The sequence below is a fragment of the Electrona antarctica genome, assembly GCF_951216825.1.
Source record: "Electrona antarctica genome assembly, chromosome: 4".
NCBI lineage: Eukaryota > Metazoa > Chordata > Actinopteri > Myctophiformes > Myctophidae > Electrona > Electrona antarctica.
This window is the reverse complement of record NC_136809.1, coordinates 16,454,286-16,468,270: the sequence shown is the minus strand read 5'-3', so window position 1 is coordinate 16,468,270 and position 13,985 is coordinate 16,454,286. Positions and strand designations below refer to the sequence as shown.

Here is a 13,985-nt window from a genome sequence, read left to right as displayed (position 1 = left end):
TAACTCTGTCATTTCTCGACTGCTTCGGACGCGGGGCGGCTCGCCGGAACCGGGCTGGCCCCCTGGGCGCGTTCATGGGGGTCTCGATGTTGCAGGGACCCCCCGCGGACCCCCACACGCTACAGTTGCACTGCTCACTTCACACGGTGTGATTTATTTTCGCTTTGTGAGCTTGTAGATCTGCTATTTTCAAAGGATTTTATACATTTGGAAACTTGTGAAATGGGACATTGTGCATAATGAGTACTTCTACTTATTTTGATGCCGACAATACCTTACTTTACGTAAATTTAAGTAAATTTAGAATAGGCCTTAGTGTTTCTATTACTTGTTGACCACGCAAAAAGAATAGGCCTAGTGTTACTATTACTTGTTGACCACGCAAAAAGAATAGGCCTAGTGTTACTATTACTTGTTGACCACGCAAAAAGGGTGAAATCCCCCAAAAGCACGAGAAAAGCAGGAGAAGTGCTGGCGCAGGAGTTGTACTGCAGGAGGAATGGTCAAATAAAAGAAGGAGTCTCCTGCGAAATGCAGGAGCCAGGAGGGTTGGCACTTGGCAGGTATGGTGGATAGGCCTATCTACAGTTTTCATATAGCGTATCTGCTAGCTTTTAATCTTAATTTACACTAGGGTGGACAATACAGTTCTTCTCTGTGATGGAGAGGATGAGAAGTGTTAGCGTGACTTCTGAGAGAGACAGAGAGAGAGAGAGAGAGAGAGAGAGAGAGAGAGAGAGAGATGGGGAGGGAGGGAGAGGAGCACATGTGATTGCCATCATCAGCATCATCATCATCATAGGAGGAAGGCGGCAGCCAACTGCAGTTCCCCCTCTCTCTGACGCCCTCCTCATCTCTCTTTGCAGGAAGAAACGGTCGCGTCCTGCGCTGTGCGTGTGTGTGTGGTGTGTGTATGTATGTGTGTGCGCGCGCGCGTGTGTGTGTGTAGACCGTGTACCTTTAGCTACTTGGAAATAACAGGGATGATGACCGCAAACTGAGTGGCTGAAAAAAAAAACTAACAACAAAAAAAACCCCAACACTCGCTCCGTTTTGAGCGACAACTTCATTTCCCGCACAAGGATAACACGACAACGCCGCTCTCTCTCTCTCTCGCTCTTTTTGGCGACAGAAACAGGCTCAAGGTAAACGATATATGCGGCCGTCAACGCCGCTCGTCATGTCGTGGTGGTGGCAATAAAGACGACGGTCGACTGTTTGCGCTTGCGTTTGTGTGCGGGACAGGACGGGGAATCCCGAGGAACTGTCCACCCCACACGGTGCTGAAATACGATGCACGCTAAACGGGGTGCCGTCGTGGCATAGACAGAACCGGGTGCTTTTGCGGTTCATTTGAGGTAAATAATAATAATACTAATAATACTAGCCTGAGCATCGTTGTGCCGCGGATGCTGCAGGCAGACGACGCTCAGGTGAAGCCACTTAATAACGCGATTGGCTGTTTTCGAACTGCAAGTTTGGACGCCCTGCAGCGTGTAAATTAGCCCGGGCCGAGGTTTGGGTTTTTATCGTTATGTGACGTGAAAACGTTGCGGAAAATACAGCCTATAGGTTTTCCAAATTGGGACAATTATATACACCGACCGGAGATTGTATAGGCTATATTTACACCAGATAGGCTATATGCTAGTCGTTAGGATAAGGCTATCTGCGGTTTCTCACTTTGGGATAATGCAAGTGTAGCAATATCTTGTGCTTTTCACTGTGGCTATCTCAGCCGCGTATCACCGAATACTGACATAATGAGAGCGGTCCACAAACCCAATACTGCATAGCAAAAAATATGCTCTAAAGTCTAGTATAGGCTATACCTCATATCTGACCTGAGTTATTTATTTCCACGAAAACACATCACGGTCAGACAAGCACAGTCAGCATAAATGCACAGCAGAGGAGCCTGGGCTGCTATACGGAGGAGGACGCAGGTGCACCAGCCAGGCAGCCACGTACCGAACGCAGCGTTAGTCATCATCCCCCCCATCCCGTCAAACTTCACTAGTAGGCTCATATACCGACCGTACGGCCACCGTCACCGTAGTAGCTTCACCATCGCATATTACCATCATAAATAAGGCTGAGTGCTACTACTATATTAGCCGTATCATATATAGGCTCTTGTTCTCTGCTCCTTCTCATCACATATAGGTTGTCATCTCCAAACACAGCTGACCACAGAGGAACGGATCTTGTCCGTGATTATTTGAGGACCAAAAAGGAAGGAGTACACAGAATTGCTTCATCATGAATTTTGTAATGAAAGCAGCGATGGGAGGTAAGTTATGTTGGAGTGTGACAGAGTGTGTGTGTGTGTGTGTGTGTGTGTGTGCGTGCGTGCACGTGTGTGTGTGTGAGTGAGTGAGTGAGTGAGTGAGTGAGTGTGTGTGTGCGTGCGTGTGCATGTGTGTGTGTGAGTGAGTGAGTGAGTGTGTGTGCGTGCGTGCATGTGCGTGTGAGAGTGAGTGAGTGAGTGAGTGTGTGAGTGCGTGCGCGTGTGCGTGCGCGCACGTGTGTGTATGTGAGAGAGTGTGTGAGTGAGTGGCCGGTCTGGAGGCTGGTTTAACAGCACTGCAGTGGAAAGGATTTAAAGGACTGTTGCGGCAGTAGGCTATAGTATATAGGTACAGTATATCAGCTATAGTCTATAGGTACAGTATAGGCTATAGTCTATATATATACAGTATAGTCTACGAGTATAGACTCAGTATATAGGCTATAGTACGAGCTGGTATAGGTTGGGATGATAAGTCATCCTGCGCAAAAAACGAATGACTCCCGGTGTTCCTACACCAACCCTCCAGCTCCACCCCTACCCCACCCCCACCTCCACAGTTCTCAACAAATGGAACCAAAATGTGGACTCATGAGGGTCCATTTGCTATAGCGCTTGTATACACTGAAAGGGTCCATTTGGACCCCCTGGCGGTCCCCGGAGACACTGTTGAGAAGCAGTGCATGTAATAAGAGCACAGGAGCCGTGCATGACTTGACCATGCTGACAATGAGCCCCATGGGACAGAGGCTGTGGTGCTGACGCCAGCCTGCTGTACCCACTGAGCACAGGCAGCATGCAGGGAAGCGACCTGTTTCTAGTGGGTTGTTCCATACATATAGTAGAGATAGCGGATGTATATATATATATATATATATATATAGGGTTAAAGGGTCAAATGGATTCTGATTCCCCATAAGGACCCCTGGGGTGTCCCCGGACCCCACTTTGAGAGCCACTGCTGCAGGGTGGTTTTGTTTTAGTCGACTTAGAAGACTGTTGGTTGATTAGTAATTTTATATGCTTTTTTCCAAGCATTTCTGGAAAATCAATACATATAATTTGGCCAGTCTATGACTTTCAACGTTGAATGCTGCTCATTTATAAGCTTCATCCAGCCTTAAAGATGGAGTGCCGTGATTTTTTTCCACCCTAAAACATGATCATATAAGGAGGAAGATTTCTTTCAAAATAGTGAACAGTATTTGTTAAAATGTTGTTTTTATGTGGACATGCCCATCACAGTGCATTAAGTATGCCTGGTTTGCCTGGTGATGGGTGGTGATCCACCAGAACTGAAGCCGCACCCACAGCTGTTGTATGATAAAGGGTTAGGGGAGGGGATGATATTGTGATGTCACTATATCACTGTTATTTTCTTTGGCACGTTTGACTGTCAAGGTTTCAGCCTCCAGGAAGAAACCCTAAATACAAAGGGAAGACATCATTGCACATAACAACCACATGCACCAAGGGGTTTAATGAAGTACTGTCACCGCATAAACACATGAAAAACTGGGAAAAAAATACTAAAATCACTGCATCTTTAAAATGCTTAACTCAGCATGATCATATAGGCTATAGCAAACACAACTTCACAGAATGCCAATGACTATAGAGACTAAGAATTTATTTAGTCGAGGAGAGCCCTGGTACCTTACCGTATCTTTGCTACACAGTAAGTTATCTGCTGCCGGTACAAGTTGTAGTTGTAAGCTGAACAAGGAGCCTAATGAACTAGTGGCTCAGGAGGCAGAGCAGCAAATTGGGAAAAGGAAGGTTCCCGGTTCAATGCCCAGCTCCCTCAATGTTAGTGTCGAAGTGTCCTTTGAGCAAGACACAGACTGAACCCCTAACCACTCCCGATCAGCAGGTTAACAGTGCCTTGTATGTTTCCTCTGCCGTGCGTGTAAATTAATGGGTGAATGAAATGCACATCGTAAAGCACTCTGGATAAAGGCACTAAATGCACCATTTACTATATACCATGCCTTTAAACCCATAATGCCAAACACAATGTCAGCCCTGACAAAGTGTGAACACTGTGTTGCAGTGTAGATACAGTATGCAGTTCTTGTCAAAACACTTTTGTCGCCAGCGGTCGGCAGGAGGCATCCTCAACAGTTTTAATCCCACTTAAGAATTCCTATCCTGTCACTGCAGTCAAAATGTCCCATCTCCTGTGCCTCACAGTGCTATAAAGCCATGTAATAAATGCAGCGATAACTCTGGGGGGCTGTGTGTGTGTGTGTGTGTGTGTGTGTGTCTGTGTCTGTGTCGTGTGCGTGCGTGCGTGCGTGCGTGCGTGCGTGCGTGCGTGCGTGCGTGCGTGCGTGCGCTTGTGTGCAGAAGGGCATGACACCCTACTTGTGAACACAATTATTTGTTCATTTCCTGTTGGTTATTAACAGCTGCAGAAAAGTGAGATGGATGTTTATTTTGAGCTCATCCCTATTGCACCTGCCTTATTAGTAAGTAACAAGTAAGGATTATAATTTGCGAACACTGTAACCTTAATGTAAGAAAGGTGGATGAATCAAGCATGGATGGAAAGTGGACCTTGAAAATGTGTTAATATAGCATTCAAATCCGTTCAACCACTTCAACCCTATTTTATGCTTCAGGTATTCAAAACTCAGTGTTGTGAGCTTGTAGATTGGCTGTTTTTGAAAAGGTTTGAGTAATCTTGAAAAATGGTGAGAAATTGGAATTGGAATAATTTTGAACAGTTGTAACATAAATCTTGTCTTTTCAGATGATTTTTTTTCAGAAATGCATATCAATGTGAGTGGTCCATGACATGAAAAGGGTTGAGAACCTCTGTTGTAGCTAACACTGTTGTAACTGTAAAGACAGTTACTATTATAGACCATCCAGAAAAACGTGGGAAAACAATCCTTGATTATGCGATGAAATATGCAGGTTTTTACGTGATTTTATGCAGTGAAATTGCGGGAAATTGTGAAATATGCCGAGAGTTGTGAAATATGCGAAATATGTGAAAAGTTGCAAAATATGCAGGGTTTTATGTGATTTTATGCGGTCAAATATGCAGGAAGTTGCGAAATATGCGGGAAGTTTGCGCGATTATGTGCCCTTTTTGTGCCCTTTTTGATTATCTGGATTGTCTAAATTACAATAGTAACTCAGTAACTCATACTGTAAGTGTCTAGGATATGAGGTTGCAGGTACAATGGTGTTTTACTGTAAAAACAGTTACAGTAGGGATGTGATGCGGTGGTACAGTGGTGTTTTACTGTACAAACAGTTACAGTAGGCGGTGTGAGGCGGTGGTACAGTAGCTCATTGGGATGCAGGAGGTGCCTCCGCTGCCTAGTTCTGCATAGCTGCCGTGTCCTGTGCGTCCGCGCACTGAATCCTTAAGTAAACTGCACTGCATTACGATTATATACCAGTACCACCGTACTGCTTACTCTGAACCAACACAGTGGTAATATAACCGTCTGGTTACATTTGTACACTCTCAAGGGTTACAAGTGGGAAGAAAAGGAGCACTGGGGATTTTTTTTTTTTACCGTGCACTCTCCCTTCTGCACTTGCACTTTTGGAACACATTTGACAGCATAGTACAATAAATCACACGGTTTTATTTGTCTTTGCACGCACGTGTCAGCATGGTCTGCGTGGCTTGTGATTCTTGATGGGGGAGATGAAACCTTGTATGTCCAAACTCCAAACCCTTTACATTTCATGAAATGGGGGAAAAAAAAGCTGTGGTACAATAGGTCCAATGTAGTTATTACAGTATTCAGTCACAGGCTCTATACGTTCCATTAGTTAAATATTTATAAAACCAACAGACTTTTAACCACTTCTAACCTGGCATTCCTATTTTCAGCACGTCATTATACTGTAGGTCAAAAGTTCTGAGGATTTCCCAGTGATTTTATTTTTTATATTGTGATCGGCTATTATTGGCACTTGCATGACACTGCCATATGACAGTATGTAAGTATAAAATAGGGCGTTCATTTATGAAAAATAAATAAATAAAAGATGAAATATGGGCATGCAAGGCTTCTGCCCAACAGTGACAATATGCTAAATTCATGCATGCGGGTTTGAGCGAAAAAGAGGGAGTGAGATCCAAGTTAGCTTTGTGTCCATTTGTGGCCTTTCGCTAGACAGCATTTGCATTTTTACCATAAGGTCTATTGATAATGTTTATGTTGTCAATTAATGTATGTTTTACTGATCTCATCCATCTATGGCTCATCTAAGGCTATCGGTTGATATTTGCAAACAACACTGATCTCTCCTCTGAAGAAATGCTGACTGCATACTGAATATCACACTATCCAGGTGGACAAAAGGTGGACATCAATATTAGTGATTAACAAACGTTTGTGAGCTTTGTAAATCGGCTGTTTTCACTGTATTTTAATAATACTAATTAATAATGTACATTCTCCCTTCTTAGATATGTAGTGGAGTCAAAAGTAGAGTGTATATATCTTTAAAATGTAACAGTTAAAGTATCCAAAAACCCAAATACTCAAGTACAGATACTCAAGAATTACTTAATAAGTAAAAGTACTTCCCACTGCGGACAAAGCAGATAATGAAAGAAAACAATTATCCCAGAAATCAATTAGCTAAACCATCAATCAGTTGTCAGTCAATACATTAATTTAAGTGAATAATTCTCAATAAAATAAAATTGAATTACAATATTCACTGGCATGTAATCCCAAGGGAAATTCAGGGTGGGTATCAGTTTTAGGCTATTGCGGATAGCTACTGATATTGCAGATACTCATTGAGAATGCAGGCCCACAGGAGGTCAAATTATTGATTCAATTATTGATTAAGTATTGATTCAAGCTTGCTTCTTAAACCGCATGAATATGTCATTGCTGTAGGACAGAAACCTCTTAGTTTAACTTTGTGTTTTTTGTTCGTAAATGAATGCAGCCCTACTTGATCATAGGCTACTACAGCTTCACACAAAAGTATCCAAAATAGCTACTTTTGCTATTTTTTGGGGTGTGTACAGTAAATGCATGGGTGGTGTTCTTTAAATGATTGGTTCTCAAAGTGGGGTTTGGGGACCGCCAGGGGTCGTTAGGGAGGTGCCAGGGGGTCCCCAGTTCAATTATTGATAGTTAGGAACCAAGAAACCAGTGTACAAATCAAATGACCCTTACTGGTCCATGTGTTGACTCAAAATGAATGGGGTCTGTATAGCCTAATCCTAAATGCATACTAAATTAGGGGTCCTTGAAATGAAATACTTTGAGAACCATGCACTGCTGAAGCATAGATGCAAGCAAGGCATTTGTGTGTCTAATGATTGAACTCACAAATGGTGGACCATTTGTGGCATTGCCACTTGCCAGCATTGACAGCATTTGACATGTTTGGACTGGGTCAGATTTTACAAGAGTTAAGAAACACTTAAGAGATAAATGAGAATTGCCTCGCAATTACGAAATAAATCTGAAGTGAGTGGTGCTGTTGGTACTGTACTGTACTGTACTGTACTGTACTGTACTGTACCGTTCTTCGTAGTACTGTACTGCACTTTGTAGTACTGTACTGCACTTTGTAGTACTGTACTTCATAGTATATTCTGCACTGTACTGTACTGCACTTTGTAGTACTGTACTGCACTTTGTAGTACTGTACTTCATAGTATATTCTGCACTGTACTGTACTGCACTTTGTAGTACTGTACTGCACTTTGTAGTACAGTACAGTACAGTGCAGTACAGTACAGTACAGTACAGTACAGTACAGTACAGTACAGTACAGTACAGTACAGTACAGTACAGTACAGTGTACTGTACTGTACTGTACTGTTCTTCGTAGTACTGTACTGTAGTTCATAGTACTGTACTGTACTGTTCTTCGTAGTACTGTACGTTGTGAGCTTGTAGATCTGAGAATATTTGTACTGTATGTGTGTGTGTGTGTGTGTGTGTGTGTGTGTGTGTGTGTGTGTGTGTGTGTGTGTGTGTTAGGCTGCGAAACAGTGACTCTTGGTGGTGAAAAAAGGTACTTCCGTGCTTAGACATACATACAGATACAGAGACATACAGGCACACATTGCTGCGTGTAGGAGTGGTTAGCACCTCTCAAAAAGAGAGAAAGGAGTGCATCTGTTTGGCTGAAGCAAACATCCCCAACAAGGTGCTCTTTGGTGCAAATGGGTGATAAAATTGATTTGCAACAAAGGGAAGAGACCAAGGCACTCTTGCGGAAAATTTCAAACGCCTTTAATAGTCTGGCTATTGCATGGCAAGAATACAAAATACACCTACACGTTGCGGCAACAATGCCTTCATCAGGGTGACAATTAAATCGTCAATCACACTTCAATCAACTAAAATGTCATGATGGTGAGAACTCCAACAGTAAGGCAGTTACAGTAGGCATTAGCCAAGAAATAGTGTGTGCCTGTGGGTGTGTGCGTGGGTGTGTGCGTGCGTGCTCGCGCATGTGTGCGTGCGGTAGTGCGGTACATTAAGCTATTCGCCAAGGCTCCTTGGTTATAGATCTGTGGGGGCGACTGTGGCTCAAGAGGTAGAGCAGGTCGTCCAATGATCCATGGGTCGGCGGTTCGAATCCCGGCTCCTCCTGGCTACATGTCGAAGTGCCCTTATGCAAGACACTGAACCCCAAATTGCTCCCGATGTGCTGGTTGGTACCTTGCATGGCTTCCGCCGCAATCGGTGTATGAATGTGTGTGTGAATGGGTGAATGTAATGCACAATCTATGTAAAACGCCTTGGATAAAGGCGCTATATAAATGCACCATTTACCATTTACCATTTATAGATCTAGAAGAAAATATATATATGTTAGCATGATGAGTCAGCAGGATTCAGCCTGAAGGCTACAGAATAATCTTTCTTTCTTTTTTTCCCTTTTTTGGCAGCCAAATTATGACCTTGGCCTGTTGCTCTGACTGTTGCTACTGTATGTGCACTGGTTGAATCCCAGTGCTGGAAAGTAACCAAGTAGATTTACTTAAGTACTGTACTGAACATAAGTACAACTTTGAGGTACAAAACATGTACTGTAGGCTACTAAACCCAATTAAGCCATATTTTATACTTTGTCTATTCAAAAATAGCTGAGCATTTTGAATGTTATGAACAATATACTAGAATACTAGAATGTTGAACAATAACAAACATTTCTTGGAACATTTCACAGCTCTGCTCTGAGCGGTTTCATTTATTTACGTCGATGCACACGTCGTGTGGGCTTGTTGGCTAACACCCCCCACCCCCTGAACAGGCAGGCTTCGAGATAGGTAATGTTTACAATACATCTAGGTTTTTAGAGCACTATCTCATTGGGATATAGTACTTTGAAGAATGAATTCTGTTGTTGCCAGGCATAGAGAATCCGATTTTTTTGGCCGAGGACTTCCTACTGCCCAATTAAAATATTTCCAGTTTTGAGTTCACAACATCACAGCCAAGACGTGTGTGAGTGTGATGGAGGAACGACTGAGCTCCATAAAGCCGTTACTCTACTATGGGCAATTATTACAGATAACAAGTTGAAATGGATCAGTGCTTCTCAACATAGGGCCTGGCCCTGGGGACCACCAAAATTTAGGCCTGACGTTGAAATTTAAAAAATCCTGACAGTTTTCTGAAATACCTATGTTTCTGTATCAGTGGTGCTCAATATTTCAAGTCAAGGACCCCAAAAATGATATGTAATTGTCCGCCGACCCCCATCTGAAAATATATTGTTCCAGGGACCCCCTCAGAAGCAAAGATTTGAGTTTAAAACGTTCGCTCTGAAATAATATATATTCAAAGACTTGCGCCACATTCACGATTTTTCAAAAATAGCAGACCTACAAGTTCATAGCCGCGCTATGAGCTTGTAGATCTGCTATTTTTGAAAAATGATAGTGAGATAGACCCCCAAATTGATGTGTATTTGGCGGCAAACCCCCCATCTGAAAAGGTTTTGTGTCAGGGACCCCTAGAAGAGAAGATTTATGTAAAACTATACACCCTATTGGCTTGAATATAAGACGTTTTTTTCCTCCAATGGAAATATCCTAAAAAAAACAGGGTCATATTATAATGGGGGACTAGACTATTTGACATTAAATGAGTCTTGAAAAATGGGGGTCGTCTTATAATCAGAGTCGTTAAATATACGGCACAATACGGTATACTGTGTGTGTGTGCGCACACACGCACGCACGCACGCACACACACACACCGTGTGTATTCGGCAAGTGTTTCCATCCCCCCCATTACATTATTTCATTAAGCCACAAAATCCGCCTCCCGAAATACATTTACATTTCCCTTGAAGGCTTTATGCGCAAAATCCAAAATGTGCATGAAAACTGGTTGATGGAAACCACTAATTTCTAACTTTGTAATTATGGTACATACACTTTATTTCATTTGACTTTAAGGTTTGTCTGTGTTTACAATTATGAGTTAATACAAAATACACCACCACACCGCTTAAATACAAATCTATTGTAAATATTCAAACCACTTTGGTCACACGTCCCAAACTCTTCTCCCTTCTGGCCCCAAAACTGTGGAATGCACTTCCCGTTGCAATCAGAACTGCAGCATCACTCCCGATCTTCCGCCGTAGTCTGAAAACCCACCTTTTCAGACTCCATCATGGCCCATAGCACTTACCCTACCCCCCTTAGACAGCACTTCTTAGACTTATATAGCATTTGAAACAGACTTATAGCATGTCATGTAGACAGCACAATAAGTGCATTGTATGTAGTCATAGCACTTCATAGTATATATGTACAGCATAGTATAGCATATATGTGTAGTTTATATGTATAGTGTCATTATATAGATATGTTCTAGTTATAGTTTATATGTATAGTGTCATTATATAGATATGTTCTAGTCACGTTCTTAGCTTACGCATGTTTCGCGATAAATGCATTTTTACATATGTGATGTATTCCCATGCTTTTTGTTCTTGCTTATTGTAAGTCGCTCTGGATTAAGAGCGTCTGCTAAATGCCTAAATTGTAAATTGTCACTGAGGTTGGGTCTTGGGTGTAAAGAGCAGCATGGCCTCTAGGGGGTGCTACAGTAGCTAGTGGAAAGTAACAATGGCACTACAGAGAAATGTCAGCTGGTAGCTTGTTAGCATTTAAGATGCTAATAGAAACCACTGAGGTCAGCTTGACATTTGCCAATAAAAATTGATTTTCTCTTTTAGATTTTTGATCTCATCCCTATTCACTCATCCCTGACCGATCCTTCGGGGGGAGGGTCAAGAGTTCCACCGATTTCACAAATTCCAATTTAACTCCAGGCTGCGGATGGTCAGTTCATCAATTTAACTGCAGGCTGCGGGTGGTCAGTTCATCAATTCAGGGTCGATGTCATCCAGATGTGTTGTGTATGGAGGCCCTTTGCCACTAAACCACTGTTTCTCAAAGACTGGGTCGGGGCCCATTTCTGGGTCACGGACCAATTATTTTACCAACGGTTCTCTTCAGCTAAATTATTGCTAGTTGGTAACCAAATGGACCCTTTTACAGGTTTGTAATTCACCCTTATGGGTTCATTTGGTTCCACTTGTACACTCTCATAGCTATTGCACCCAAAATCGTGGGTCCTTGAAAATTTGAGAAGCACTGTTGTAGAATGTCAATGACAAACCTGATAGGCCGTAAAAACACCGTTGTCCCTAAATGACCTTTACTGTGACCTCGAAGCTTTGTGTTGTGAGCCATATATCTTTGTTCTGTTCAGCCTCAAGAGACAGGCATGGTTGTAAATGACATGCGCGAGCGCGCACGCACGCACGCACGCACGCACGCACGCACGCACGCACGCACGCACGCACGCACGCACGCACGCACGCACGCACGCACGCACACACACACACACACACACACACACACACACACACACACACACACACACACACACACACACACACACACACACACACACACACACACACACACACACACACACACACACACACACACACACACACACACACACACACGTATGTATACATATGTGTGTGTGTGTATGTATACATATGTGTATGTGTGTATATAATGCAAAATAAAAAAACTTCAATTGTCCACAGAAGTTTGCAAAATGAGCCTACGGTATGTGTGGGTGTGTGTTTACTTTGTATGCATGTAGGCTTTTTGGTTATTTAATTGGTTATTAAATAATAACCAGTAAGACGCCCTAAAGGGCGAGGTCGCGCTGAAACAACAGAGCTTCTTAATACGGCATCTCCATATATGGGCATAACAGGGATTGTATTAGGGCATCGTCTGGGAATGCCCATATATGGCCCTTTTTTGAATTGACGTGTTGAGGCCTGAAACAACAGAGCTTCTTATAATTAATATTAATACGGCACAGTTGACGAGGTCAGATAGATTTGCTGACCAGCTCCATATATGCAGATGTAGGTGATGATCCAGTCTTCTCCAGACAGCCATATATGGAGTGTGTCATGAGGCGTGATGTGGCGTGACATGTCACAAGGCGTGACCATAATATTGAAAAATAACGTGACACGACACTGACAGGAAAATTCAGGTTTTCAGTAATATAGTCGCAATAATAATAATAATAATAAAGATAAAGGAACAAAGTAACTAAGTACATTTACTCAAGTACTACATCTCAGAGTCAAATTTTGTTACGTACTCCACTGCAATTATTTGGCAGCTTTAGTTACTAGTTACTTAGTTTGTAGATTTACATTACAGTGTACAGTGTACATTACAGTGTACAGTGTACATTACAGTGTACATCAACCAATTCATACATCGAAAAATCGCATATCTTCAAGCTCACACCCCAAAGCTTTTGTGAGCTTGTAGATTTTCTATTTTTGAGTACATTTACCTTTGTACTGTTCCTAGTTCTGTAACGTTACTGGAGTAGGCTATTTTTATATTGTGGTATTGATACTTTTACTTTAATAAAATGAAGAAATCGGAGTACTTCCACTGGGAGCCAGGCAGTGTACAATCCGCTCTGTCTTGCTTTAGACTGATAAAATATTTAACAATGACATTTAATACTGCAATTTCTACACATTATACTGACCGAGTGAAAATCCAGAGATAGTGGCAGACTCTCATTAGGGTTAGAGTTAATCCCAGCAGCTATATCGTCGCTGTTGGACAGAAACCTTGTATCTCCATATTTTAACTTGCTGTTTTTTCGTAAACTACTTGATCATACTACAGCGCAACACACAAAAGCATAAAAACTAGAACATGTACAAGCCGTCGTACTTCGAAGAGGATCTACAACATTTTGAGCAGCAGTGGCTCAGGGGTAGAGTGGCCGGTAGAGCAGCTGGATGGGAACTGCAAGGTTCCTAGTTTGATCCCCCAGAGTTAGTGTCAAAGTGTCCTTGAGCAAGACTCTGAACCCCTAATTGCTCCCGATGTGCAGGTTGGTGCCTTGCATGGTTTCCTCCGCCATCGGTGTGTGAATGTAATGCACAATCACACACTTTGGATAAAACCATTTACCATTTTGTAGATCGGCTATTTACGAAAGATTTTGAAAGTGAATGTGGTTGATTCTGTCTGTTGGTGTTATAAATATTTAACCCTTGAAAAGTATTAACAATTGGAACAGAGGTTATGTTTTTCCATTTTCTGAAAATTAACGGTTTTGGACATACAAGGTATTCCACAATATGTTGGTATAGT

General features: G+C 42.4%; 1 protein-coding gene across 1 annotated transcript in view; it reads left to right on the top strand.

Moving 5' to 3' along the window:
- The first annotated feature begins 931 nt into the window (after positions 1-931).
- The window catches only part of cplx2a (complexin 2a), a 32,414-nt gene continuing 19,360 nt past the window's right edge, over positions 932-13,985 (top strand). The window contains exons 1-2 of the mRNA XM_079500372.1: positions 932-1,145; positions 2,167-2,293. Of these exons, the coding sequence (XP_079356498.1) occupies positions 2,263-2,293 (31 nt within the window). The 5' untranslated portion in view covers positions 932-1,145; positions 2,167-2,262. The remainder of the gene's footprint in view (positions 1,146-2,166; positions 2,294-13,985) is intronic.